This window comes from Gymnogyps californianus, chromosome 9, assembly GCF_018139145.2.
Source record: "Gymnogyps californianus isolate 813 chromosome 9, ASM1813914v2, whole genome shotgun sequence".
In the NCBI taxonomy this organism is placed as follows: domain Eukaryota; kingdom Metazoa; phylum Chordata; class Aves; order Accipitriformes; family Cathartidae; genus Gymnogyps; species Gymnogyps californianus.
In genome coordinates this window covers 16,821,214-16,849,086 of record NC_059479.1, presented here as the reverse complement: position 1 = coordinate 16,849,086, position 27,873 = coordinate 16,821,214, and the positions used below count along the sequence as shown (strand labels likewise).

Genomic DNA, 27,873 nt, shown 5'->3' with positions numbered 1-27,873 from the left:
GATAGACATGTTTGTAAAATCTGGGAGGAAAATATTGGGGAGGAAGATGGGGGAGAAAATTTGCTCTGTTAGACATCTGTGTATTGAAAGTGACAACATTTAATATTACTAGCAGGAAAACGTATCATGTATTAAATTAATGTATTGTATTATGGGGTGCTTTATACAGCAGTTTGGCACTCTTGGTGAAGTTTTGTATTGAGAAGTAATAAAGAAAATTCTAGTGTAAAATATGCTACCTTCAACATTCATAAAACCTGCCATACTTTAAAGGACCCAATCCTGTTCATATCCACAGAAATGGAAGCTTTGCCATTGACTTCCACGGAAGCAAGGTCAGCTACAAAATGATCTATTAAGTAGGATTCCAAGAATGATTTACTCTCCCCACGATATTAATTTTCATCCCATTAGTGTTCCTTTTTGTTAGTGTGACCTTCAGTCTTGCACAGTGAAATGCTCATTGCTCCAAACCATGACATAACATGATGAGAATACAACTGATAAGGCAATAATCTGAATCAAACAAGATAGTACCAGTGCGCAGGAACTTTTTGTACAGTACAGTGGACTCCTGGCCCACACCTTGTAGTGGTTTTGGACACCCTAGCAGTATAAAATCTGTATAATTCTAAATCATTAGTTAATGTGTAGGTTTGAGGAATCAAAATATCTTTTATAAGATCCATTTGATTGCTGATCATTTTTAAAGTACTTCAATGACTAAACTATAGCATCCAGACATACATTTTCTCGGGGGCGGGGGGGGATTAATGTTGGTTTGCTTTTCCAAATAAAAATATCTAGGTTTGGATCTATCAGACAAATGGAAAACAAACAAAGGGCTAATCCCAGTGGAACAGGAATTTGGTTATGAACCATCTATATCACAGACCTTGGAAATCTTGACTTGCAGTTTCCATTGAAAAATAGAGATGTTTGATGTAGTGACAGATCATATACTGTACTGTATTTTCTTTTTCTATTGCTGTTGGAATTGTATATTTAGTGAATTAGTCATGATTGATGATAGTGTTTTAAGGACTTGCTAGTTCTTCCTGGAAAAAGATGGCATATTTTAACTATATTAATGGTTTGAGACTTAAGGATAGCGCCGTATATTTTTGTAATCTTTCAGCAGCAAAGCCACAATTTATACAAATGGATTCACTCTGTCTTTAGTTCAGGCAAGTCTGACAAAAAATGTCATTTGAAGTAATGTTGCTCATCATTCATAGACGCAAAAGCTTAAGGCTCCATTGCTTTGATATGAAACTGCGTTGGAGTTTTCAACTCCTTGCCAGATCAGTATATGGTGTTAATGATAACTGTTTTATGCAGCTCCAGATTAGACTACTTTTGAACACAAAGGTGCTTATTTACCAACAGAAAGGGATATACTAACTTGAGAGTATGTAGGAAGAGAAAAGAAGCGTTCCAGCCACAACTCAGAATTCCCTAAATGTCAGCTCTGGAGCGGTTAAAGACTAGTGCTACCATGTGTTCAGCCAAAATTGCCTATTTACAGTACAGTATAGTAGATCCCTTTACAGCCCTTGGTAAGGAAGCACATCACTGCAGAATAATACCAAGGGCTGGGACAGGTCTCTGACTTACTTTGGTGTGTTAGCTGAAATGGAGCCCAGCCATGCAGTTGCATTTGAATACTCCCTTTTGTTGTGATATCAGTAATGCATGTATAGGGACCCGTCTCTGGATGGGTAATAGTCAACAAAAGCATGGTACAAAAAGTCTTTAGACACAATCTGATAATAATAACAACAGATTAAGACAGACGTTCTGCCTTAAAAGTGTATCTAACGTTACTGCTGCACTGTGGTTTTGCTTCTGTGATCCAACCCTTTTACGATGCTGCTATGCTTTTGCTACTGAAAAAACCCCCCAAAACAACCGAACAAACCCCAGCCCTTCCTTTCTCTATTTGATCCACTGGTTCTGTAAAAAGCAATGATATCATATAGTTTGTAGATAAGTGATAGATCTTTATATAGTGCCTATTTTACAAGCGTGCTGACACACAAAGATTTTCTTTAATTATTAATTAGAATCTGGGACAGACAGTGATAATATTTCCCACCTGTAATCCTGTATTTAGATTATCTCTGTATTTCCCTGTTAAAATACTTTGTTCTGTAATTATTAATCCAAATATTGTTCACCTCCTGAGGAACTGTCATGCTCTTTAGCTATGCATCTCACGTCTTTCAGTTCAAAATGTTGCCTTACGTTTCTAGAAAACAGACCTTAGAATTGAAGTAAAAGACTTGATGAACAAGACATAATCTTTTTTCCTGTAATAAATAAAACATGATTGATAACTATTGTGCATCAGAAGGAGTTGATGGACATGTACATGTTGATTAGAGAAAACTGAACGTGGTGCATAATACATTTTAAAGCAGACAACAAAACAGAGAAGATTTTTCAAATAAGGGTAGGTGGTAGGTAAAATAATCACAGGTACCCGGAGCAGGTTATCACACTCACCGTATGATGAATGTGACAAGTAATGCCACCTTTACTGTTTCCTACACTGCCACTGCTGAGTTTGTGCTCAGCTTCTCCATCAGCCAGTCATCCCATCCTTTGGGACTGAAGTATTACAGATGGTCAGAAATTTATATTTTTTATTTAGGAGGAAATTTGTGGTTTTTTCTCAGATTTTGCTTTCATTTTACATTGGAACAAAAGCCAAAATTCTCAAAATTCCCCTCATAAAGGCACGTCTGAAGAATGCCGCTTAAGAATACTGTTTCAGAAAGAAATGGAAATTTCAGGGTGGCATTATTGGAAAACGGGGGGGATCTTCTTTAAATTACTTTCTTTGTTGCTTGAACGTTGTTCCGTGAGCTGGGGCAGTAGTACTACATAATCATAGATAAGATATAAAATGGAAGTCAAAATAGTATGTTGAGTTTCATTTGAATGATGTAGTTTAAGTGTAATGGCAGTTACTACCTAGAACAGATTGAATTGTCTTGTTCTCTTGTTGAAAATGTCAAAGCAAAATCTTAAATTGCTTCAACACATGACAAACAGAAGACACTTTCAACAGGAAAATGAAGTGTCAAGCAGGTTCATTGCAACAGGCTGACACAATTTCATGAAAAATTTCTCAGAAATTACATTCCTGGTGCAAAACTTATATCTGGCTGCTGGAAAAAGCAGAAAACCTGAAAGCTGGGTAATGAATGGTCCTCTGAGAACAGCAGAGAAATGTAGAAGCTGAGGAAAGTGATCTTTGTTTTGAGCTGCTTCACCAAGTGTCCCAGTGGCTGAAGGGTAGGAGCAGTGCTGATTTCTGTCCTGGCAGTTGGATGGAGAAATTGCAGGAGAACAGAAAATCCCTCTCCAGGAGCCTGTGTATGCGTAGGTAGTTCAGGCAGAGGCAGGCAGAGTATCTGGGTATTTGGGCAGCCCATTGATATCACATCCACGCATCATTCACAGAGAGCTTGTAGTGCATTGTCCACCAAGGCTGGGGGAGCGAGTTCCCCTTCCCATGCACTTTGTGTATGTAGCCCTGGCTGAGAGGAAACTCGGCGCTGATTTGTTAATGAAAATAGAATGGGTTCCACTCCCTCCCCTCCCCTCCTCTCCCCTCCTCTCCTTTTCTCCTTGATGTTTTTTGGCTCTTTCCATTGTTTTTTTCTATTTTTTTTTTCCTTGATTTAAAGATTATCTTCATCTTTTAATAAAGGATGGAGGAAATATACTGAAGGATTAAATCCTTATCTGCAACCATTTGAAGCAGCTGTGGGACTGTTTAATCTCACATTTCAGGGGATTTGGAAGCTAGGCCCTCCTGCAGTTTCTGCTGCATACAGTATAACCTGTGCCCAAATTGACCTGTGGGACAGGTACAATCCGTCGCTTACTCTGCTGTCAAGTTTATTTTATGCTCCTCTGATATAAATGTCTGGTGTGTTGACAGCCTGCTTAGCAATGGTCACATAGATTCAAAACAAGTATAGTCCCAAAGACTTTTTTTTGACCGTCTTCACCCTTTTCCATTGCTTTTAGTGTTGCCACAAGGTCTTTGAATTGTTTCACTGGGAAGTTAATTTGTTCCTCTCAACTGTGCTGCGTGTCACTGGGCTTGTTAACGGGGCTGCCCAGAGATGCACCAGTGGGCACTGGAATGACATTTGGCCTCGTGCTTTTTGTACGTATAGCTCTCTATGCAGCCTTTAGTCACGTTCTCCTTGGAGATTTGCTTGCCATTCTTTGCATCTCCACTGACCGTTAAACATTTTCAAGTAATATGTTAGTCTTAAAATATTACATGTTTATTGTTGAGTAGTTGCCTCCTGTAAACCTGATGCATGAGGGTGAGGGTGTCCCCAGTGACTTAGGATGTGAAGCATTTATCTGGAACCTGTTTTATCAAAGCTATGAAGTTTCCCATAGCATCTTTCTTTGAGGCAGTGCTTTGCGCATGTTTGGTGTATTTTTGTGAAAAAGAAATTGCATTCTCGGATCAGAAAACTTCCCTGTGTTTGATAGTAGCTGATACTGAAAGACTCAGGTCCCACACTGATCACCAGGGCGCTATTCTGCTTCCCATCAGCTGATATAAACTCTGATGAAAGTGGTGAAAGGCAGCAGTGCTGACTCTGAAAATGGGTCGTCCCGCCAGAGATTTCTACGGATGCTACTTTTTTAGTTAATTCTTTTAAATCCTTTGCCTCAAATAAGAAGACAAATTTCATGGGATAACTATCTCCTTCATTTCTTTAAGCATTGTCTTTCGTCAGAAGATTTACATTTTCTTGATCTTCAGTCATGAGGCAGGATAAACAGTAGCAAGTGTATCTGTGATTTCTTTACATGCCTATATTATGCCTGCTTTTATTCATTTTCCTGCTCATCCAACCAATAATGACATGATTCAGCCCAGTTTTTTCTTAACAATGCTACATGTGCTTAGTGAATAATACAATTCAAAACTTCTTCGGTGGTAAAATGAAAAAAATAATAGCAAAACCTGGTGGAAGGTTTTGAAGGCAAATTAGAGACAAAGAACCTACATAGATATTGCATAAACATGTTATGAAAAGATTTTCCTTGTCAAGTATAGTAACATTTTTCATCGTTGTAGCAAGCTTTGGAAGTCAGGGTGCTAATCCAAAGAATGCATCAAAATTAATAGGCTGGATGAGGCAGGGTGAAACCTACTCATTAACCCCCTATGGAGCGAAATCAATTGGAAAGAGATGACTTAACAGAAGTTCCATGTTTATTACTTGTCAATGTTGTTAATCTAAAAAACTTATAATTGAAATTCCATCTAAAAATTGTTTGCGGTATGGCAGCTTTGAAATTGTAATGGTCCTGCTGAACATCAAAGCAGGCTGAGCTGTTACACTGTGCAACATCTAATCATGTCCCAAGTAGAAGTTTTAAATGGTTTCTACTGCCTTTGAGACTTCAAGTGAAATACATTTTTAATGTTGATCTTCAGTAGCTCTGTCCTCTTCTTGGAAAAACTGCACAGGAATGTTTGGTCTGTAACAAAGGTTTTGACTCAGGGCTATCTCAGGGCACAGGTAAACCATGCAGTTGCCTGAAACAGCAAACTTAAGAGAGGTGGCAAAATGGCACCAGCTCCTCCTTTGCCAGATTGTGGTATGCACTGGCTGGAGGCTGCTATGGAGCTTGGAGATGGCTTTTCCCAACCCCAAAAAGAGCACCCATTGTTCTGCCTACATACAGTACCATAGGTGCTTAATACTTAGTTCAGCTGGCATTCATTGTCCATAATAGTTCTCTTTCGATACACTATCTATATTTAATACAAGGTTTTTCATTTCAGAGAATAATGGATTGCTTTGAGTTTTAGTAAAACAACGCATAAAATCCACTCCGCGATAATTCATGTTGCTGGGGTTGTACCGTGGTGCAGTAGTTCACTGTGCACAAGTGGTCAAACTGATCATGGAATATTAATTGGTTGTGGACTGCAGGCTTTTGGTACTCTGGCTTCAGGTTGACAAGAATGATAGTTTTCATTTGCATGCAAAGTCTCCAGCTGTCCCTTCAAGATGGATGATGGGATCTGGCTTCATCCATCACCACTTCTTTACTTTTTTATAAGACAGAAAGAAAAAAGAATTGAAAAAGCCAAAAGATAAAATGTCATAAAATGTTCTTTGCAGATCTCCTTGAAATAGAGGGTAATTTCAAGCATCTTATTTCTGCTCAGAGTCCAAGAGAAACATTTTGAGTGCAGATGAAATGATGTGTCCTTTGTGTTAAATACACTCCATTCATTAAATAAAGCACACTCCATTTGAGATTTTCATGAATTACATTGCAGGGAAATGTAATTTACATTTAGTAACAATTTATTACACTTTTTTCTCTACTTCAGAGTAAACTCATGCTTGCTTCATAAAAAAACCCTGTATGATCCACATTTAGGAAAGGAATAAAATGATCATGCATACTCTAATCCAATCTGTGAAATTTAGAAATGCAGTGAAAAGAAAGGTGTGTTGGCAACTGTAGGAGTAGGGAAACTTGACAGCCTCAGTACAGTGAGAGCCCTGCTAACACAGAATTCTTCTACATTCCAGCACCCGCCTTGCAATGACTCTAGTGACAGCACTGATAGTAACCCATACCATCAGTGTCACTGAATGTTTCACATCAGGAGATGCATAACAGTCAGCTGCCACTGGCATTTAACATGTATATTGCAGTAGTGTTAAGTGTTCAGCCCTGTTGTAATTACTTTGTGATGGGCACCTTGTGAGTTTTTGCCATCTGTGCTTCAGTAATGTGCAATCTATGCTATTGTTTCTATTCCACTTCACCAGAGTCCTCGTAAGTCATATACTGTTGCATGAGTTCCACCAGAATCTCACCATTTCATTTTCTACAGCCCTATATGACTTGATTGCCTTGTAAGAAGGGGGAAGAAGGTCCTGCACAAATCTGAAAACTGGAAGATCCCAAAACCAAAATCTAGTTCATTTCTACTTTTCTTAACATTTCCATGAATTCAACAGAGTTCATGTAGTACCTGATGCTCCTGCTCTTCTGTCCAAAGCAGTTTGTCTATCTCCATGCTCTCTGATAGCATCCTGTGTGCAGTAGCTGAAGACATCTTAGGTGAGCAGACCGGCAGCAAGACTTCTTGTTCAGCGATGATTTCGCACCTGGAATTGCCGGGTGCTGTTACTAGTTTTAAACAGTTACCATAGGCTACAAGGTCGTGCCTGCAGCAGAAGCTGTTGGAGCAGCTGGCAAGAACAGGACAGACGCAGCTAATTGCTTAGGATTTTGACTGCTCTCAAAGTCAAGGGGGCTACAGTCATGGCCAGCTTCTTCTTGGTGCCAGTAGTATGACCTGTCAAACACGGGTCTGTTCCAAGTCATTGAGGACTTAATGGGTTAGAATCAAAAGCACCAGTAATGATCCAAGAGCATTTGAGTGCCTCAAAATTCATTTCCCTTGCGAGCTGCATTTCAGCATGGACACAGCATCTTCCTTAAAACTGTGATTGTGTTGTCCTTCTTCCTATGTCATAAAAAGAATTCATGTGATGAATTCCAATTATTTACTGCTAATATAAAAATGCTAAACTCCTTCTTGCAGAAAATTGTCCCACAGAGGCAGACCAAACAGTGCATTAAGTCACTCTTGATCCTAGGTAGAGTTTTCAAAAAGTTATATTCATGGTGATGGTGGCAGAGGGGGAGGCATCCAGTTGCTGTATCATTTCACCCCATTGTCCCAAAAGATGCATTTCCTGCTCGAATAGTAATAGAGAAAAACTTTGTCACTGGTTAATGACTCCTGGCTTCCACACAAGTTCTGAGTTTATTGAGTTTGAATTTGTTGAGAATAAGTGTTCAGTGTTTATTTTCAAAGGTGGAGACATTTATCCTTTGACAACATTTTGTTGCAATGGCTTCATTTCTGTAACAGCAAATGACGGATGGAGGTGCAATCATTTTGTCAGCTTGACACTGTGGTGAAGGAAAGGCAACACAATAGCCCAGTGCTGAAAAAGTGTGTTTTGACTGACTGGTAGAACACACTACAATACAGCTAATCAGGAAACAGTGTCCCCATACAAACACAGGCTCACAAAGTTGCATTTTTATGAATGAGTTGCTTTATGTGGTTTTCCGCTGCTTTTCACTGTGTGTGGTAATTTACTGCTGTGTCAAGAAAATGAAAAGCGGTCGTTCTGATGTGGTAGTGGGACTTGCTGATGAACATGTGTTAGAGGCTCAGTCCACAACATATACTTATTACAAGTCCAGGTGGGAACCCTTGGCTCTTTAGACAAGCTTTTAACTCTGCAAGTGCACAGTTCAGTCCCTGGCAGCCAAGACTGTAGCTGTCACATTTACATTTACATCTGCACAATTGGCTCACACCTCACACATTTGCTTAGGTGTAAGCAGCAACATAAAAGACAAAGCAGTAGCAGGTCAGGCCTGAAGCATTGTACTGTCAGCCATTGAGAAATCTGTTGGCACAAGCTGGGATTTCAGATGAGCCTAAGGGAGTTAGGTACGCATTTTTTAAAAGGTATAATGCTGAGCTTCTCTTAGCAACATGTGCCCTTTGGTTAACATTGATTTAGCATTTCACACGCAGTTAGTTCCATCTTCGTCTATGGTGTGAAAGTTGCGATGTCACTGCCAAGATTTTTAGATGCCAAAGTAGATCTAAGCCATGCCTGGAAGCATGTGTATTTGAACTAGGAGTGAACAAAAGCTTAACTTCGGGTATGAGCTAGTTTCAGATTAAGGATTTGGCATGCTGTTATTTGCCCCAGAGGATGCTATTCAAACAGATTGGTTCTGCTGTCAAAAGGTTAGCCAGATTCCTGATTGAATGATACTAGAGGCTCTACGTTAATTAATGGTGGGAAAATGCCAGATCCTTTGATTGAAGGAAGTAGGTTGGCATGTAATTGTCTCATAGAAGATTTGAAACAATTTCGTTAGATTCCCTGCATTCTTCTTCATATTTGGATAATTTTTCCTTTCATCATTGCAAATTACACAAACAAACGTCCAGGAGGTACATCAATAGCAAAATTATAGAACAGCAAATGTACTTTGGGTGCTTATCAGAAGAAGAGGAAAAGTCATCCACTCTGAGGAAGAAGAAGAAAATCCTTCCCTAGCATTTGACCAGTTCTTAGCCACATGTGAGTTAACGTTTTTAGCCTTCTGCCTTCATCTCCCTTAGAAGAGTTATCTGGTCTGGAAAAGACTCCAGTTGTGCTGAGTCATAAGAAAGAGGCCCTTCAAATCATAAGCAGCTGGATTTCAGTGCATGACCCTGGTGCTGACGGGCTTCGCACTGGCAGCAATTCAGGTCCTTGGAGCACAGGTGATGCTTGTTGGCTTAGAGCATGCCTTTGCATGGCACAGGGGGAAGGTGGTCTGCATTAAATTCAGAAGTTATGTTTAGCTGAGCCATTCAAAAATTGCACTGAGACTTGTGTTCATTGTAGCAGCAGCTTGGGCTGTCTGTCGCTCACTGTGGTTGCCGTAAAAGAAGTCTGACTGGCGTGGGGAGAGTACTGTGAGGCTGCTGCAGAGGGAAGGTAGGAAATAGAGCTGTGTCAAATAACAAACTGTGAAGGAACTGATGCCTACTGAGATGCCTGGTAGTTTTTCTAGCTGGTTATCGTTGCTTATTCCTAAGTAATGATAGCCTAAGGCTGTTTGTTTTCAACTGCTTTGTGCTTTTTCAAGAGAACTCATTAGTGTGTCAGATATATGTTTGAATATGGAATGAGAGATTTTTGAAACTCTGAAGCTGTGGTGGGGAAAAATGAGCCTTTAGGCTCTTGCGCTGCATTGGCACTTCGAAGCAGGAGCTGTTCCTTCAAGGCTGTTTTCTTCTTCAGTTGGTCCTGTGGGTAGCTAGACATTGCCCTGTCCAGCAAGTCATTCTCTCCCTTGTCTGCTAAAGATCACTGTGTAACTAGTTGGAGAGACCAAATCTTTTGCAAGTCTCTTCTCTGCTTTTCTGAGGCACTTCTCCTGGGATATCATATTCCTTGTGCCTATGAAAAAGAGAGAATAAAAGTATCATGTGTTCTGCGAAAAAAAATGCACCTGGATGAACAGTTACAGAGGATCAGATTGGTGTATTGATTTGTACAACACTGCACCTTTAAATCTCTTATGGAAAGACCCCGTGACAAGTGTTGTTGAAATCATAGCAACTTGATTATTGTTATAAAGTTTGTGTATTACTTTCTAATGGGGTGAGTATAAGCATAGGAGGAAACAGCACTTTAAGCAGTCTCCTAGCAGTCTGGCTGTGTCCACCAGCCTCTTCTGGGAGGCACATGCATTGCCAGGTGCCTCTGGGTAAAGAAATGTCTTTCCAGCTTGTCATCCAGCACCTGTGACTTCAAGCGATGCCCCAGGTAGCCTGGCATTACCCTGGGACAAAGCACAGAAGCCCTGTGTGAGCCCTCCTCTCAGTCTTAATTCAGTAGTGTACTGTATCAGCTGATACTTGCATCAACAAATGCAGCCAAAGCTGTCCCAGCCTGTTAATGGGATGAAATCCTAGAATGGCAAGTAAAGGCAAAGAAACCCCTTAGTGTGCTGCACTGTCAGACGTAGTATCTCGCAAAGGTAGGTCTATCTGTGTGGCTGCAGGAATTGTTGCTTTGGGGAACTAATATCATCCTTGTTCTAGTGGCTTCACCATGTAAGTATTGCTGCTCAGAGCAGCCCAGGGGCATGGCATGTTCCAAGGGGTCTGAAAAAAACAAACAAAAAAAGTAGACAGCTCTATCCCAGCTCTTCCTGTGACAGTTAATGAGGTATATTCATATTTCTTTGCAGAAGTACTGCTGTACCTTTAATAATAGGAAGAGTGTTTGCAGTGCATTTAGTTGTTTTAATTTAAAGTGGTTTTGTGGGAGGTGAAGTAAGAGTTAGATGAGAATGCATAATACTGTTAGCTTTATTAAAGACATGTTGATGCAGTAACAGCATTAACTTCTTGTTCTGCTTCCCCTTCTAGCAAGGCTGGAAATCAGTGCCACACATCTATAAAACTGTTCCGAGAATTAAAGAAACTTCTCTTGGAGCAATGGGCATTTGAATCGAGGTGGTTTATGGACTTCTGTCAAGTACAGAGATCATGAAAGATTAGTATCCCTTGTAGCTGAGAATATCTTGTACTCCCTTACCGTTTAAGAGAGACCAAAAGTGAATTTCATAAGGTGAATAAGTGATCTGATGTCTGACCTCTAAAATAAGACTGGCTTTTGTTTTCTGTAAACACATATGACATTGAAGAGCCAGCAGTTCATTGCCTTCTAGACTCAAAATCCCTTTGGGCCATTTCAGTTCCTATGTAAAGAGCTCTGACAGACTGCCAGTTCATTATAATGATTACTCTCCAAGAACAATATGGCAAAATACAACACTTAAAATGTGACACGCAGGAGCACGTTTAGAAAACATCCGAAGACTGCAAGTAAAGCGAAAGGAAACAGGGGGAAGCCCTAGTCAGGTTGCATTGCAAGGGGTGCAGGTGGGAATGAGATATGAAAAGAACATTAAGCAAGGAAAGCCTGAGCACACTGGCACAGCACGGATGCAGCTACCCCAGCAAGTTTTCTCCACGTCCTACAATGCACACAGAGTACAACTTAGTACCAGAGATGGAAAAATAATAATACAAGAAAAGCCTAAAGGTGACAACAAAAGCCTGAAAAACGCTAAGGAAAAAAGTGTTGGTAATATACCAGAAAGTGAAACTCTGTTGAGGCTCTTCACAAAGTACAAGGGACCACACTCAAATGGGATGCAAGGTTTTGGGGGGGTTTGGACTTCCCCCCCAATTTCCACCCAAAACAAAATTTACCTGGTATATCAAGTTGTTTAGAATTGCGTTCTCAAGCTGATCTCTTTCTGCATTTCAACCTTTACTTATGAGGTCTTGTGTGTGTGCTGAGCTTTAAACACCTTATAATGTCTCCTGAAGGAGTCCTGTAAAGGGTCAGTGAGAGTGTTGCTTGTTCTGACCTAGTCTGGACAAAGGGCTTGATTCTGTTAGTACTGGGTTTAAATCTCAAAAACCCTTTGCAGCCACTGTGACCTTTCCACTCCTTCCAGCACATTTTGTAGCAGGCCTGTGTGGAAGCTGCAGCAAATAGCTGCCTGTCTCTGGCAGTAGCCATTCTCTTCTCTCTGTGCCGAGCATCTGGGGTACTCCTGCGTTTAAATACAGGCCAACGTATTGCCTTCCTAAGAAGTCTAAATTGTGCACTTCCTAGGCCAAAATGCATTTTCTAGAGATTTTTCAGTCATTCTTTTAAGCCGTTACTGACCTCAGTTGCACAGAGGCAGTTAAGAACACTGTTAAATTTTTAATACCTTTGTAGTACTTCCTCTCTCCTTCCAGCAGGCGTTCTGAGGAAGTCTGCCTAGACAGTATAGAAACCAATAAAGAAACCAAAACCAAAATTGCAGAAAAGCAATATTTTTTCAGGTTGTGAATCTAGTGAGGAGGTTCCCCCTCAGCAGATGCCAGGGCCAGACAACACTACCTCCAACTTTCTGTGATGAGTTGAGAGAAAATGGCAAGCAATACCTATGAAGAGGTGCTTCTTATAGCTGGCAGCAGGTTACAGTTCAACTAATGTAATTCTAGTCTAGTGGATCTTGCTTCTTGCTAACTTATTATTTATTGACAGGGTTTTTTTCATGTGAGGAATTAGAGTATAAGGAAAGCAGAGCTCTTATACATGTTGAACAGAAAAATGTCAGTACTGAAAATGTACTCTCAGTCTCATGTTCCCCCTTACCAAGTGTTCTGGCTATCAGCGTATTGGGACTTCCTGGAGAATGTAGTTTTTTCCTGGAGTATTGGGAATGAGCTTTGCTTGAAGCAGGTGTGGCCTTCAAATGAGAAACTTACTGTCTGAGGTAGGGCGGGATTTGTGGAGAAGCTGGAGAAATAGTTATCCATCTCCCCTTGGACACAATGGGATTTTATGAAGAAGAGCATCTCAAAAGCTTTTAGCAATTTAAAAGTGTATGTTGCTTAAAAAATCATTAAAAAATCATCAGTGGAATGTGTTCCAAAGTCCCTTGGGTTTGATGCCCAAAACTCCTACTTAGAAGTTTTCAGCTTTGGTTAGGGTTGAAATTCCTTAGAAAGCAAGTAGTTAGACTGTACTTACACACGTAAGTTTGGCAGTACTTTTGTCTTATTCTCTAATGACATTCAGATGACTTAGGTGCATTAGCATGGCAAATTAATTATTTGTTTCTGCCAGAAATTTTCTACTCGCAGGCTAATCCCCAAATAATGCGGTTGTACAGGTAGCCTTGGTGTTACTTCTGGGTCAATCTTGTGACTTTGCATTGGATGAGCATTTTGAACTGCTGAATTCTCATTAACAGAATTTCCCATTTATCTTTCATTCTGAGCCCTGCTTGTGGTTTTAGTCTTAATAGCATGCTGTTTAAATCACTTCGGAGATTCCTGTGTTGTCCTTGTGGGTAAACTGTACAAGGAGTTCTTCTTACAAACACACATGATTTTGATCTGAAATGTTGGCTGCTGACTCGTTACCGAAATGCCTATTTTGTGATAAGCAAAGCATGGCTGTAGCATCAGTGGAAGCAACCTCATTTTCATGTAAATGGAATTGGGGAAGTGGATTGTGCTGACAATCACTTCTTAAGGAGTTTAAAAAATGGTGTCAACTGTAAAGCAAAATCAAACAGGTATTTCTGTAATACAGTTTGTCATTTTCTGTAGATGTGGATGTAAAAATGTTTCGTAGGTTGACAATTTTTTTTTTTTTTTTTTTTTGGTAGCAGAATAATTCAGCTACCTTCAATTTTACCCAGCTGTCATTTGATAGCTGGTTATCAGAGCCACATTAGTGAAATGTGTGACTGCTGCACCTCTGCTTCAGCCACTCAGCTGGCTTGTTTTAAAGCCCTAGGGAAGGTGTATTGAACTACTGGCTCCTGCTGAAGCAGACTGGGGGAAGAGATGTCTTCCCAGCACGCCGATGGCTCAGGCTGAGTTGGGAGCATAGGCTAGGAGCTTGCAGGGCTCAAGCTCCCTCTGCTTGGTTCAGGGAGACCTCCTGCCCCACCCACGGGCAACTTTCAGCTTGAGATACTAGACCTCTGGGTAGGCTTGTTTTCTGTCAAATCAGTAAGTGCTGAGGCTTCTGAGGAGATCAGGGCAATTTTGCCTTAGTCTTATTGAAAAATGCAAATTCATTTTACAAACTCAGATCAAATAATTTCAGGTGATGAATTTTAACTGGAAAAGTTTCGAAGTAATTTTGCAATGTTTAACTTCATGTGGTGCAAGAGGCTGTATTTGATTAAAAACAGTTCTCCCCATCTCCAGGAATACTCAGTCACTTATTTCAAGCTAGCCCCAGCTTACAAAATCTATTTGCACTGTCTGGCACTAAGCTCTCAAACCGGGTCATGAAGCCTGCGTCTGCAGGTGTGCTTTTCAGTAGTAGTATTATCTGCGAGTGCCTGTCCTCGTGGCTGAAGCAGTCAGCTGGTAGGACCGGGCTGGGGTATTGTTTCCTGCTCGCAGACGGAGATACTTCTGTATAGTAGAAGGCAGGGTCCCCACTCAGGCTTTGAGAAGAGGGTCCAGGTGCCCTGCCTGGTTGGGTGGGAGTGTAAGCTAGGTGTGAAGCTGCTGGGGTTCATCAGACAAAATAATGTGTAGGTTTTCTTTAAGCATCTAATTACTGTTTTGAGCAAGCATGAAGACATGTTGGGACTGGTCACACTGAAATAGATTTGGTGGGCATTTCAAATTAATTAAGTGTGTTAACATTGCAAGGTGAGGATCTAAAATGCTTGATCTAGTTATTATATGTAGATTAAAAGTGAGAAATGTAGCTTGTTTGGCTGCTTTGTATTAAAAATGTAATTCTTGAAATAGCTCAATTCTGTTGAATCAGTGGGCCACCACAGCCACTAGGAAAGCAGTCACACATTGGCAGTGTAACAGCCATATTATGTAATAAACGTTTACATGCCATCAAGTGTACAAACATTTGATTGCTTACATGACAGAGCTTTTCTTTTGCAGTCATTGGTCTCAATTTTTCCATTACATTTTCTCATTTTCTTTTCTAGCTTTACTCACAGACAAACCTCCAAAGCCATTGTTCCCCATGGAGAACCAGCCAACTGTTATAGATGTCCAGCTGGGTAAGTCCCCTTCTGGGAATAATAGATCCTACACTTCCACTCTGGTAGCAGATGGGAAAAATTGAAAGTGGTAAGAGAGGTTTAGTGGTACTGTTATTACATGCAGATCAATTTGCAGCTTCTCATTTATAACTGTAGAATTTACTGCCATGGCAATTTAAGGGAATGAACTTGTGTAACATCAGGGGATGGCAGTACTAATTGGTTAAATTGGGTATTAAATATAAAGCGCTGCTGCTCTTTTTAATATATATATATGATTGATAGAGTAATATATGTCTACATTGGTGCTGTATTGATCAGTTGATGTTCACCCTAAGACAAATAATCTCATAAAAGAAGTGCTGATTCCTTTAAAAGTTAATGTAAAACAGTGCATTTTCAGGTTGTTCTGAATGCTTACCAGAAAGGGCTTTTGACTAAAATGCTTGTATGCTTTTCTCACTCCTGTTATATATTCTTCTGTGAATGCACATCTCTGAATCTCAGCTGGCAGCCTGTATTTCCTCTCATGTTGAGAAGCTCTAATGTTAGAGAGTTCTGCTAACTTTGGGGAACTGTGAGGCATGTTGGTGCTGAAAGAACTGCTCGGCTTTGAAGTTCCAGAGGTTTTTTTCAGTGACTTGAAAATAGATTTATAATTTTGAGAGGCAGAATTGGAGTTGCTGTTGAGGACTGTAGTGCCATGAGCTTAAATTACAAGAGATGTGTTGCAGATGTGGATTGTTCATGCTGTGCTGAAGCTGTGGCATTTTCCTTCTTGAGCTTGACTCTCTTCTTCCTTTTATACCAAAGCTGGCTAGGATTCAGTGGTGGAATGGTGTTTAAAGGCAAGCAGGGTCAGAACAAAACACTTTCAGTGGGCTGATAACATTGTGGTAAAGCTGGGGTTTTTTTGTTTTTGTGAAACCCTACGGGGTTCTACTTGAGCTTAGTACAAAGGCACATCCTTGTTCTTAAACCAGGTGCTTAACAATTTCAGTGAAGCACTTAAGATGCTATGAAGTATTTAAAAATGGGGCTTGAGTTATTGAATGTGGTTTGTTGAATCGTGGTAAGAATAAGAATCATTTGTGACCTTAGCTAATCTTGAAGATTAGCTCATATACCTGAATTGACTCGGGAATCTGTAAGGGCTTGCACAGGGAAGACAGCAGTGGATCTGGGAAGCAGCCAGTGCAGATGAATTCTGCAGACAGGAGTATATGTGCATATTCAGGTTCCCCTCCACAGGACTCACATGCCTGTAGCTGAGCAGAAATTGGCCCTAAAAGGGGAAAACACAAAATGGGTCTGAAGCTATAGTCAAAAGCCCACTAGAACTAACAGCAAAACACAGTCATCAAAGTTTGGATCAGCCCAAAAGGCTGAATTCAGTCTCCTGGTCCAGCTTCTTAAAAGTCAACTTTCTAATGATTTCCTTTGGGAGCAAACTGTCCCTGCATACATCTGTGTAATAAAGGCACTCAAAGAGTACACCTCTCTGTTTCCTGCATTTTTATTCCATCTTCATTTTCTCTTCCAAGTTCCCCTGTTCCATCAGGGCTCTGTTGTTTTTGCACTGAATTTCTTCTTTTTTCTGCGTGAAAACATTTTGTTCTGACTGATTAAAAAGAGGATTGATTAAAAAAAATGAAAACAAACAAACTCTCTCCTCTCCTTGGAGATATGGCTCAGTAATAGGATTTTGGAATATCTCTAGAGGGAATTATAAATCTTGCATCTTTATATGCTGGAATGTAATCCATTAGTTGTCCCCTAAGATCAGGGAATTTACATATGGTGCTTTTTTTCTGGTATGTTAATGGGTTTGGTTATTGCCACTAAACCATATCCATATTATGTGTGAAAGGTTAATGCTTATGAAAGAACCTGAACTTACTTCTTTAACATACAATGAAGTCCATTGATTTCCCTCTTGATTTTAAATGGCAAATAGATAGAGCTAGAAAATTCTCAGGAAGCACCTTCATCTTGTGGAGGCCACCTGCAGCTTTGGGCTGGGAGGCTGTGCTGGCCTCTGCAATATGCTGCAGACCCTCACTATGTACTAGAGCTTTGCAGGAAAGCAAATCATTTGATTGCAGCAAAGTAAAGGAGGAGAAAGTTGTATGTAAGGTCATCTGCTGGAATACTTTTTTGAAATCTTGTTAAGCTCCTAGGAGTTTTGAACAAGTGACATTCTTCAGTATTTTATTAGAAATCAAAACAAAGTTTCTGTGTTTTACAGGGCCTTTAGCCCATGGAGTCAAATCATCCAATATGCCTGCTTTTTCAGTGGTTGTGCAAGTATGAATGTGCCACTAAACTACAAAAGAAATGGAGTTTAATCCATCTACTTGTTCTGCAGAGATTATTTTAGACTTCTATTGGAAAACTAATCTTTAAAGAAATAGCTGTCTTTGCTCTATAAGCAGAGGAGATTAATAATTATTTACTGTCTTTATCCTTAATGATTAGCACAATGCAATGCAAAATCTTCCTAGAACTCTAGGCAGTGGCCTAACTATTTAGCAGCTTATTTGACCTGATTGCAGACTTCAGTGTTCACCTTCTGGCTTTCAGCTTTTATAAGAAGATTCAAATGAAAATAGGTATGCACAATTCTTATTTACAGTGGATAAAAGAGTTCCTTCAGGCTTCAAATATGGTCCACAGCCTGCCTTGTTCTTCTTAAGGAGCATGAATGTACTTTTTGCTTTTTACGTTTTCCTTTGGAATGTGACAGACATCAAAACCAACGCTGTCAAGGTTAGAGTGAAGCAGAAACTGGAATTTGCTTCTTTCTTGTTTTTTGTATTTGCTTGTGCTGGAGAAACAGAGCCAGAGAGAGGAGGGTTGACAGGAGGACAGAAGAGCATCCCAGAGGACTAGAGAAATAGTCCAAAACAATTTCACTGTCTCAGATGCTTTACTAGGTCAGATAACTACTTCATCGCTGGGCCAACCTAGAAAATAATGACAGAATTTTTTTATTGTTTATTTGTTGCTTCCTTTTCATAAAAACAAAACTAAAAAAACCCTTTTTATTTGTTTTTTAGCTCTTTGCAGTGGGGTCATCATAGTAATAGTTCTTGATTGCATAGTATGCAGCACATTTAATCTTATTATGTCTTGGTTTTAACAAATAATGTTTATTCATACTATATAGTATAAGTTTTTGCAAATGTATGACATTAATCTGGTAATATCATGTTCTTCCTGAAAAAAGATATCCCTGAGTTGTCGTCATGACGTTAAAATCAATTTTGATAGTATGAGCCGAAATACGTATAGGTCTTCTGCCCAGGAGATGGTGTGGCTTTAGCAGAAGGCCCTTAAGATTGTATTTGAAGAGTTTTGTGCCATAACTCTGTACTCCTACAAACTCTGTTTGTAAAATGTAACTATCTCCCATGTAAAGCTCTGAATGTGAATTTATTAAAGCTTATGCTACTGTGATTCAACGTAGTTGTTCAAAGACCCCTTTTTTTTAGAGCAAGAACTTGCTGTTGCATTGATTGACCGTATAAACCTAAGCATGTATATGGATTGTTCATACCAAATCCCTGAGGTTGGAGAACTCCTTATGTGATTTAGAAAAGTAAAGATCAAAACCTCAGTCAGAAGTCTTCAGGCTGTGGTGCAGTAAGTTTTAAAGATCTGTTATCTATTTTCACATACATCTGTTCTGACAGTAAGTGGAGCATGCTGTGCTGTAAGTCTTAAGATGACATGTTGATACATCACTCTACTGATTTCTTAATTTATTTTAAAAATTCTTTTCCAGCTAACTTTGTTCACTCTCAGTGCTTTGAGAACATGGGAAGAAAGATAGCCAATCCTTTGTGTTTTGATGACATGATTACGGAGTAGGTTTCTTCTCTAAACTAGCTCCTTTGCACAATTCTGGTAGCACCAAGGAGCCAAAATCTGACTGATGCATAGGTAGCTGTGAGTTATTGCACTGCCAGCTCTCAGCTGGTGTAAAAGCAGCATGGCATTTGCAGAAGAAAGGAAGCACAGTTGTGCTCTGCTGATTCTTGGCTGGACAAGGATCTGTAAGGATGTTGTAGGAGCTATATCTAGCTAGTCTATGTATAAGCAGCTCCCAGAGTCATCTAGCTTGCACCACGGCTGCTATTTTACACTTGTGTGTTCCACAGAGTATCAAAAAAGCTAAAAATACAATATCAAAATAGAAGCTAACTCTGTCTGTTAATTCTGTACCATGTATTACAGTGACTGCAATGTTAAGTTAGTCTTTTCTTTATGAATGAGTCAGTTGAGACCAGAATGAATGTTTGCATGTTTGTGTTTATATTAATGGAATGTATCATTTATGTATCACTTGCTTTTCAACTATGTACTGGTTTTGTTTTCAGGCATTTACTTAAATGTAGCAGGAGTCTTAGAAAACAAAACAAGAAACATCTACGTTAATTCATTTAGTGAACAGGGAAAATGTCAAGGGATTTAACTCACTTTTGTCATGGTGGTTTCTCTGCTTCTAAAGATGCTGAGGAAAGAAAACACATAGTTTATGAGGATTCTCATTTTTCCTAATAGCTGACCTGTTCAGAAAGATTTTGTTTCTAGAAGATTTAACAGTGCAATTCCTTGGGACTAGTTATTAAGCAGATCAATAGAGCTACTGTAAAACAAGTGCAAGGGAATATACAAAGTTACATCTGCTGACAGGTATGGGAATAGAATAAAAATAGTTTAAAAAAAAAAGTCCTTTTTGTTTGAAGCACTAGCTGGAAGGAGTCATTTGGGAAGTGAAAATCCATGCATTTGCTGACATTTTTAAGATACTACATTCACTGTCCGCGGTCTTAATTTTCATTGAGACCCCACTTCTCTTCTTTAAAATAAATAATGATTAAAAAAAAAATCTGCAACATCTTTTGGAGACATCCATTTCATACCAAGCCTGTCTCTTCAAGACAATCCAGCAGCGTCTGTCATTACTGATTTGCTGATTAAATCATGCTTTCTTCATATTTAAAGGTACAGGTATTTGATAAACATCTTAGTTGAACAGGGTGGTGATTTTGGACAAAAAACAATACAGAAATCTTGAACTGTAAAGTAATTCAGATTAAGCGAGTTGAAAGCAAACTTGGGAAGGAATTCTCATTAGTTTGTTTGCAGTGTGAAAAGGGCACTGATACTCTTCCATGGTCAGGCCTCCGAGTGTTGTGCATGTGCCTTTTGATTTGCTCTTTGGTTAAATGATCACATATCATGACTACTCAGGAATGTAGCAGGTATGTATGAAAAACAGGTACCTTAGATGTTGGTAGCTACATGCTACCCTTCTGCTTTTCTTTCCCTCAGCTCCTACCAGGCATTGTCCAGCCTAGGGCTTAGCAGGGGCTCTCAGATGGAGAGAATATACAATATCTTGTATGGAGACTATTGGCCATCAAATTGGACATCCCTTCTCTTAGGGTGAAAAGAAGGGGGACAGAAGGAAGGAAATAACTTTTTTCCCCATTCTCTTCACCCATTCTGTGAGAATGCCCTATGTTTTTGATGTAGATCCCTCCCCCTTCCTGTCTTCCAAAATTAAAAAGCTCTAGTTAAGATAATTAACTAATATCTCAGCTTTGATTTCACCTAACAGATCAATCAGTACAAAATCATAAACATGTGAAACCAGAGCCTTATAAAGAACAGTCTTGATAGGAGATGATATTACCTATATGTACACTGTATTTCTTCTGGTTGGGAAATACAATAACAATCAGCAACACCATTTTTTTTTCTGTTGAATCCAACTTTTCAAGATATAACTCCTTTCTCTGTCAGAATAGTCTGTAAATATTACTCCTGTAATATAGTCTGTAAATATTATTAAAAGCAATAATACTTTAAGTGGAGTAGTGGCTTATAGTGCCCCATCCCAGTGGTTAAATCATGCACTGAGTGCCCTACAGAGATGAGACTGAAAGTTGTCCATAGAGACTCAATTGCTCTTTCCTTGTGCAAGGCCTCAGTGTGGGATGGGTGACAGTCTTGTCCCAAGTCATATCCTACTGCCTTATTCTGTCTGGGTGGCATAACCCCTCCCCCCATACCAGGGATCTAGGTCTGTGTGCACTGAATGGCAGAGCAGAGGGGAGGTGGGACTAAAGGCAGAGAAGGCATGTGGTTAGTGTCTCCTCCATCCCAACACCAGCAAAAATTTGATCCCCTCCATCCTCAGTTCTCCCCACACTGCATCTCCATCTCACAGCCGTGTCCCCCATGCACTGTTGCTGTCTGGAGGAGCAAGCTGGTACAGTCACTGTTGTCTCCTTCACGCCTCCTTCCAGCCATCCAGGGCTCTCCACTGCACCCACCTCCTCCCACAGATAAGCTGGGAGATCCCCTTTCTTCCCGCAGGACACCAAACCTCATATGCTATTCCCCTCCCTTCAAGAGGTTACAGACTCACTGTGTAAATGACTCTAGACTCAGTGCTGGAAAACCATTTCCTCCCAGCAGTGCAGACTGTAATACCAAAAGCTTCATGTTCCTGCACAGAAATACATGAAGGAGCAATCTTCACTAGGAAATGGAGAGAAACCAGGGGTATATTATTTAGGACCTGCCTTCCTCTGCAACACAAGGGATACAGCTCCACAGCTATTTCAGCCATACGTGCCTGTATGAAAGGAGGCAGGATTTGCATCTATTACAATCATTTTGTACTAATCTGCAGGGAATATTAGAGACAAATTGTCTGACATTTAGGTTTAGAAGTAGTTCCCTAAATACCCTAAGTGTATTACCGCTAATGCTTTGATGCTAATTTGGTACGTTGTTAATATCCCTGCTTCTCTCAGGGATAATGGTGAAACGCTGTACTTCAGAGACTTGAGGCTGGGATCTGTTGTTCGGCTGATGTAAATCCACAGTTGCTTTGCCTTTTGTATGGTTAATCCAGATTTACATCTGTGAAGCAGAGAACAGTTTATTGGCACACTTCTTTCTTTTGTTTTAATGGACTTGGAAAGATATGGCCAAATTCTGGCTACTGATCCATGGTTTTTACATCCATTGGGATCCATGGGACTGGCACAGATATGTCAGAAAGGAAGATTTGGCACTTTCCAAATTTTTCTTTTGTACTTCTGTAAACTATTTATTGCTTATGTTGATTTCAGTGGTCGTTAGATCAATCTTATATATACTCTGAGGACAAAATGACACTGTCTTTATAGAAAAAATTGATGAATTGATGTCAGATAGATACCCTTCCAGTAAGGTTTGAAACAGCAATACTTTAGATAAGTCTGTTGTGTTCTTTTTATTACAAGAAAGTAGTAAAGAAGAAACACTCCATTATGTCCCGGCTTGTAGTTGTTCAATGGCATTCATCCATGGGCATTAGCTAACTTATGATGATTTGAGGAATGTATCAAATCATCTGGCACCAGTAAAACTTCCTCTGAAAATGGTGACCGTTGTGTGGGGGTGTCCAGGGCATGCGTCTTTAGCACTTCACTAGGACTAAGCTGTCATTAACAAATGCAACCATCACTTCAACCGCCACAGACGTGCAGCTATGCTGAACTTGGCTAAAGGATCTCGTTTGGTTTCTAGATTTACTGCATTTGACTTGTGTTTGAGAAATGGGCACAAGTGTTTTTCTGCAAAAGTGAAGTTCAGCCCATGGGACAGAAAGTAGAAAAGATGGTCTTAGTGGAGAGCAGGGGATTAGGGCTGTTGATAAGAGCTGTGGAGTTTTTTGTTCTGCTATAGTTCTCCTGACTGTGGCAAGGACTCTATGTCCTCTTTTAAAGTGAGGATAGTACTTCTCTAGTTTACAGGAATGTTGTGACAATAAAATCACCTGGTATCGGGGAGGTGCTCTGAGAAGGGTGAGAAGGAGTACAGATAGGGAAGGCTTTGACCAGGATTTTTTCCTCAAGGACCTTACCTTTTGGATTCTGAGCCTGACTGCAAACACAGAGACATTTGACTGCACGGTCCACAGACATATGCTATTGTGCATTGAAAGTCAGGCAAAATTAATGTTCCAGAAAAGAGAACCACAGGGCAAAGTTTGCACCATTTTCCATGCTTGTTAGAAACACTGTCACTGGAAGGAATTCATGTTCTGCCATTTTACATTCTCTTTACAGTGTTTGTCATATGAATGAGTTATTGGGCTGTGAATGCCTCATATATTCTGTAAATTACAGAGTAGAAACATTCGGCACTACTATTTTGACCTTTTCAGCATTCTGTGATTTGCTGGGCATGCCATTCCACATCTCTTGTTTACGGCCTCACTAAAATGTAGGGATGGAGCCGAGTGGGCAAACAGTCAAAATACACCGGGCTGTGAAAGGTCAGGGTCATACATCACAGTGCCGCTGTTCAGTGGGCAGTGAAGATTAAAAACTAGACTAACCGTTCTCATGATTTTTCCTTCTTTACTGAAAAATAATAGAAAATTGTACTTTGTAATCTGTTCCAAAGGCAACGGTGCAGAAAATGAAGAGTGATGGTATAATTTTTATTTCTTAAAATTTCTATATCGTAATGTCATGATCTTAGAGGCCGTGAAAATCAAAGCTGTCATAGTCCTTCAAAAGAAATGAGATGGAATTCTACTCACCAAATCTTTGCTTCATTTAATCCATGTTTGATAAATGTTGCTCTTAACTTCATCCTCGACACCCTTGCGTTTGTCTCTATGCTACAGAAACAAATAGCTTGTGTTAGGTAATTGAACTTTGACCATTAAAACTAGGTTGATTTACTGTACTCATGTTAGACATTTCAGTCCAATGAAGACCAAATGAAAGAGTCAAAGCAAGATTTCTCTTGAAATGAAGAGATACCTTTATTACCTACTGAAGATACATGTTGTATGACTTCTCAGTACCCCTAATCATCTGGAAAGTAAAGATATAGAAAGCAGTAATCTGTGGAAAGGCACCAGAGGCACACTTTTCTACTACACTTTTAGTTTAACAAACCAGCCTCAGAGTAAATGATGACTGTAACTTTTTAGTACTGAGTATGTTTTTGTTATTTGCTTATGCTATATGGGAAGCTTATTAATTTTAACATGCTTGGCCCTAGTCCCATGAACAAATGAATATGATTAGTCATGAAAACATCGACCAAGATTTCTTTGGTGCACAGTCGGGTCTGTAGTTACCTCAGCTCAGGAGCATAGGATTATACACTTAATTCTTTGAGCAATGCTTTATATTGCTCAAATACAAATTTCAGTGATGGTCTTGCACACTGCATTAATTAAAAGGCATAAGTAAATTTCATTTTATATCTAACAGTCTAAAATGTAAGTGAACTGCATATGCCACTGCTGTAATCTCAGTGCTGAAGTTTGCAAATGGTGCCACATGCTTTACTGGTCAAGTGTTACATAATTCTTTGGAAACTCAAAGCATTTTCCACATTCCTCTGATCAAGCTTGGTGATTTGAGTTGAGAATTTAAACACTTAAGATGCAGTAATTTTTATTTTTTTTAAAACAACTGGTGTTTTAGGTGTGCTTTTTCACTGCTAGTGACCTGAGTAAATAATAGCAAATAATGTATTCTGTAAATTTTGTCTCTTTTTATGAAGGGAAAGATTGTCCATGTGGATCTTTCCTTGGATACATTCTCTAAATGTATCTTCTGAACTTGCCACACTATTTTGAATAGTTTGTTGCTAAGCCCTGAATATGCAGAATTTGAAAAGTAAAGCTGCTTTGATTGGGTAGGCTGATCAAATCAAACTTTCTGTTTCCTGATTACATTACTGTTAACCCTTTTTAATGTTTTCCTGATCTGCATTGATGAATTTGAAATCAAGTTTATAGATAATATTCTCCAGCCTATCATTCAAATTGTTGATATTAATAAACATTGCAGGCAGAAAACTGCTTTGCTGGAACATTTGAGCATTTGCCCCAATGAAGTGAATGCATATAGAGTAAGCAGAGGGTTTCATTTGTAAGTGCAGTGGATATTTGTGGCTTAATTTAATCTGAATTCATCTGCCTTTCATGCTTTACTCGCTTTGGAAACTAAGTTGAGAGACTGCACTGTATGCAATGAGAAATCTGCTTTATTAAGGATGATTGGCCAAGCGCTTTTATTTAGGATTGACGTTTAGCTTTTCTAAATATCATCTGGAAAAGTGGTGTGTAGATATCAAATTGTTATTCGCACTGTGGGCACATTGCCTCTGAGAAGGGATCTGTTGCATTTGAGCAGTTATTCAGATGCAGGCAAGCATACTACTTCTCTCGGTTTCAGGATTTCAAACCCCAGCATCTCACAATCCAGCACATCCCTTCACAGCCTGACCTCTCTTTTATGAAACGCCTCTTCAGTCAAAACACGGTTAAACGAACTTGTGATTTCAAACACCTAAATTTTCAGCAAGCATTTGGGGGTTCTGAGCTGTAGTTTTGCCTGTAAAAAACCAAACAACAACAAAAAAAACCACACCAAAAAAACCCCCAGGAAATCCACAGGCAAATTATGTATAGTGTATAATAACAGGCATGGTTGTCTTAGATTATTTTAGAATAGCTTTTTTAAGAAAAGACACCAATAAGTCCTCCCTGGGAATTCGCAAGCATCCTGTTTTCTGTGCTAATTTTGTATCAGGTCCTTGGTTCACACCTGTCTTGTACACTATTCTGTGCCAACTGGGTAGTGAGGTGTTTTGCCAATGTTTCTGCAAAACTGACCTTGAAGATTCATTTTTTCCTGTGTGATGTAAGGCTCCTCTATAACTAACTTGTAAATATGAGTGTATATCATTATCTTGTTTCCTGTTCCACAGTTATTTACCTTATTGTCTCAAGCACTGAAATCCCCTTCAGAGTTTCCATTCATCTTGTTTCTAAGACCACATTAATTAAAATTACAAAAATCTCTTGATTGAGAGAGCTTTGGGGAATTTCTGCGGCAATTAGTATTTTTGAATTGAGATACTGTGATCCTACATAACCATCTAAAAAGTGCATCATATTCAGAAACATCACTTTGAATGTTTAGGGAGCTCTGTTATGAGAAGTTTGGTGTATGTTGACTTTTGGCACAGCAAAGATTAAGTGACAGATGGGAGCAGCTGAGGGTCTAAATTATGAACAGAGATGCTAAAACAGCATTGAGATACCCAGGCCCAATCTAGTTCATGGTGTTCTGTTATAAGACAAGCCAAAGGTACTTCTGTCTAGAGAAGGTGTGTTTGGTCGTGTGAAGAAGCACCCATCATTGTTTACCAAAAATGTAGAATAATTTTGTCTTTTGTTGTGTCAAAAAATGACATGACTTGATGTGTGTGTCATGGTATTATACACTACTGTGACTGTGGCATGTCTTTTAAATAAATAAATAAATAATGCAATGATGTAAACTTAAAAAATTGAGAAGTTTTTTTTTTAGACTAATTTGGGGTAGAAACAGGTCAGGAAAAGGACATGGCATCTTCTTGTCACTGGAAGTTCAAGAATTTTTTTCATTTTGACTCAGAATAGAAAACAATTGTTGGAATGTAATTTAAACTCAGAAGATCTGATCAACCTAGCCTGCTGCCAATGTCATCAAAATGATGAAAACTTTAAACAGACCTAGCACTCAAGTATCAATAAGCGTGATGTCTCCTGTAGGAAAGGATGCATGGTCTCATAGTGACAATGTAGCGTTCCTGCTCTGACACTAGCTAAATTTCAGTCTGTGAAGCCATTGCTCTCTTTGTGTTCCTGTTTTGGATGGTATGAATAGGGTATATTTTGTCTAGATCTTTGGGAGTTCTGGAAGTGTGTGTGGGGGGGTGTTGCTTGGTGGTTTTTTTGTTGTTGTTGTTTTAATGGAAGCCAGAGAAACTTTTTTAAACAGTGTTTTTTTGACCAGACAATAATGAATGATTATGAGATCAGAAGTGGGCAACAGAGCAGCTGGCATGAGTAAAAACTTGTATTTTCTTGCTACATGCCTGATTGAAATCACCAGTTTTCAAAGCTGATGCTGACTCTGTTGAATCTAATTTAGTTCCTGCATCAACTCAGTTGAAGCGTAAGTGTAACTGGGAAGGAAACCGATGTTCTCTAACGCGATCTCTCAGCAGAATGCCGCATCTGCAGTGTCAGACACGTGAATCCCCACAAACACCTGTTTTAATAAACAGCCAATTTGCTAATGCTCAGTTATGCCCACAAATAGCATCTGTTTCTGGCCAGTTGTCTACCTGAATATAGCATCCTTCTTAATCAGTGAAAGCCTCTATTGCATAACTAGTCTGACTCATTTTCCACCCAGAGATGGAATTACCCACTCTGCTCTCTACACTTAATATCCTTCTTGAGGGAATTGGTGGAAAATAGAAAGTCTGCTGGAACAGTTCCACCCTCCCTTCCAAGCAAATAAAGCAGTCAGGGCTTTGATATGTACATAAAAATGAATACATTTTTAGAGCTGGGTGTTATTAAAATACCACATTGGCTGAATGGTAAATAGTGATGCATCAGTGTAGCACCCAGGGCATTCCCATGGTGGATATCACTTTAACGTTGGCTCCAGAAAAGTGCCCAAACCTTTTTAGTGAGTTTAGATGCTGGTGAGAGAGAAACAGAAACACCTTCCTGACACCTGGCAGTCAGCATCACCTTGTCAGCTAAAAGGAGCCTGGACA

General features: G+C 39.6%; 1 protein-coding gene across 1 annotated transcript in view; it reads left to right on the top strand.

Moving 5' to 3' along the window:
- The window catches only part of IL1RAPL2 (interleukin 1 receptor accessory protein like 2), a 394,936-nt gene that overhangs the window by 271,074 nt on the left and 95,989 nt on the right, over positions 1-27,873 (top strand). The window contains exon 6 of the mRNA XM_050901762.1: positions 15,160-15,234. Coding sequence (XP_050757719.1) covers positions 15,160-15,234 — 75 coding nt within the window. The remainder of the gene's footprint in view (positions 1-15,159; positions 15,235-27,873) is intronic.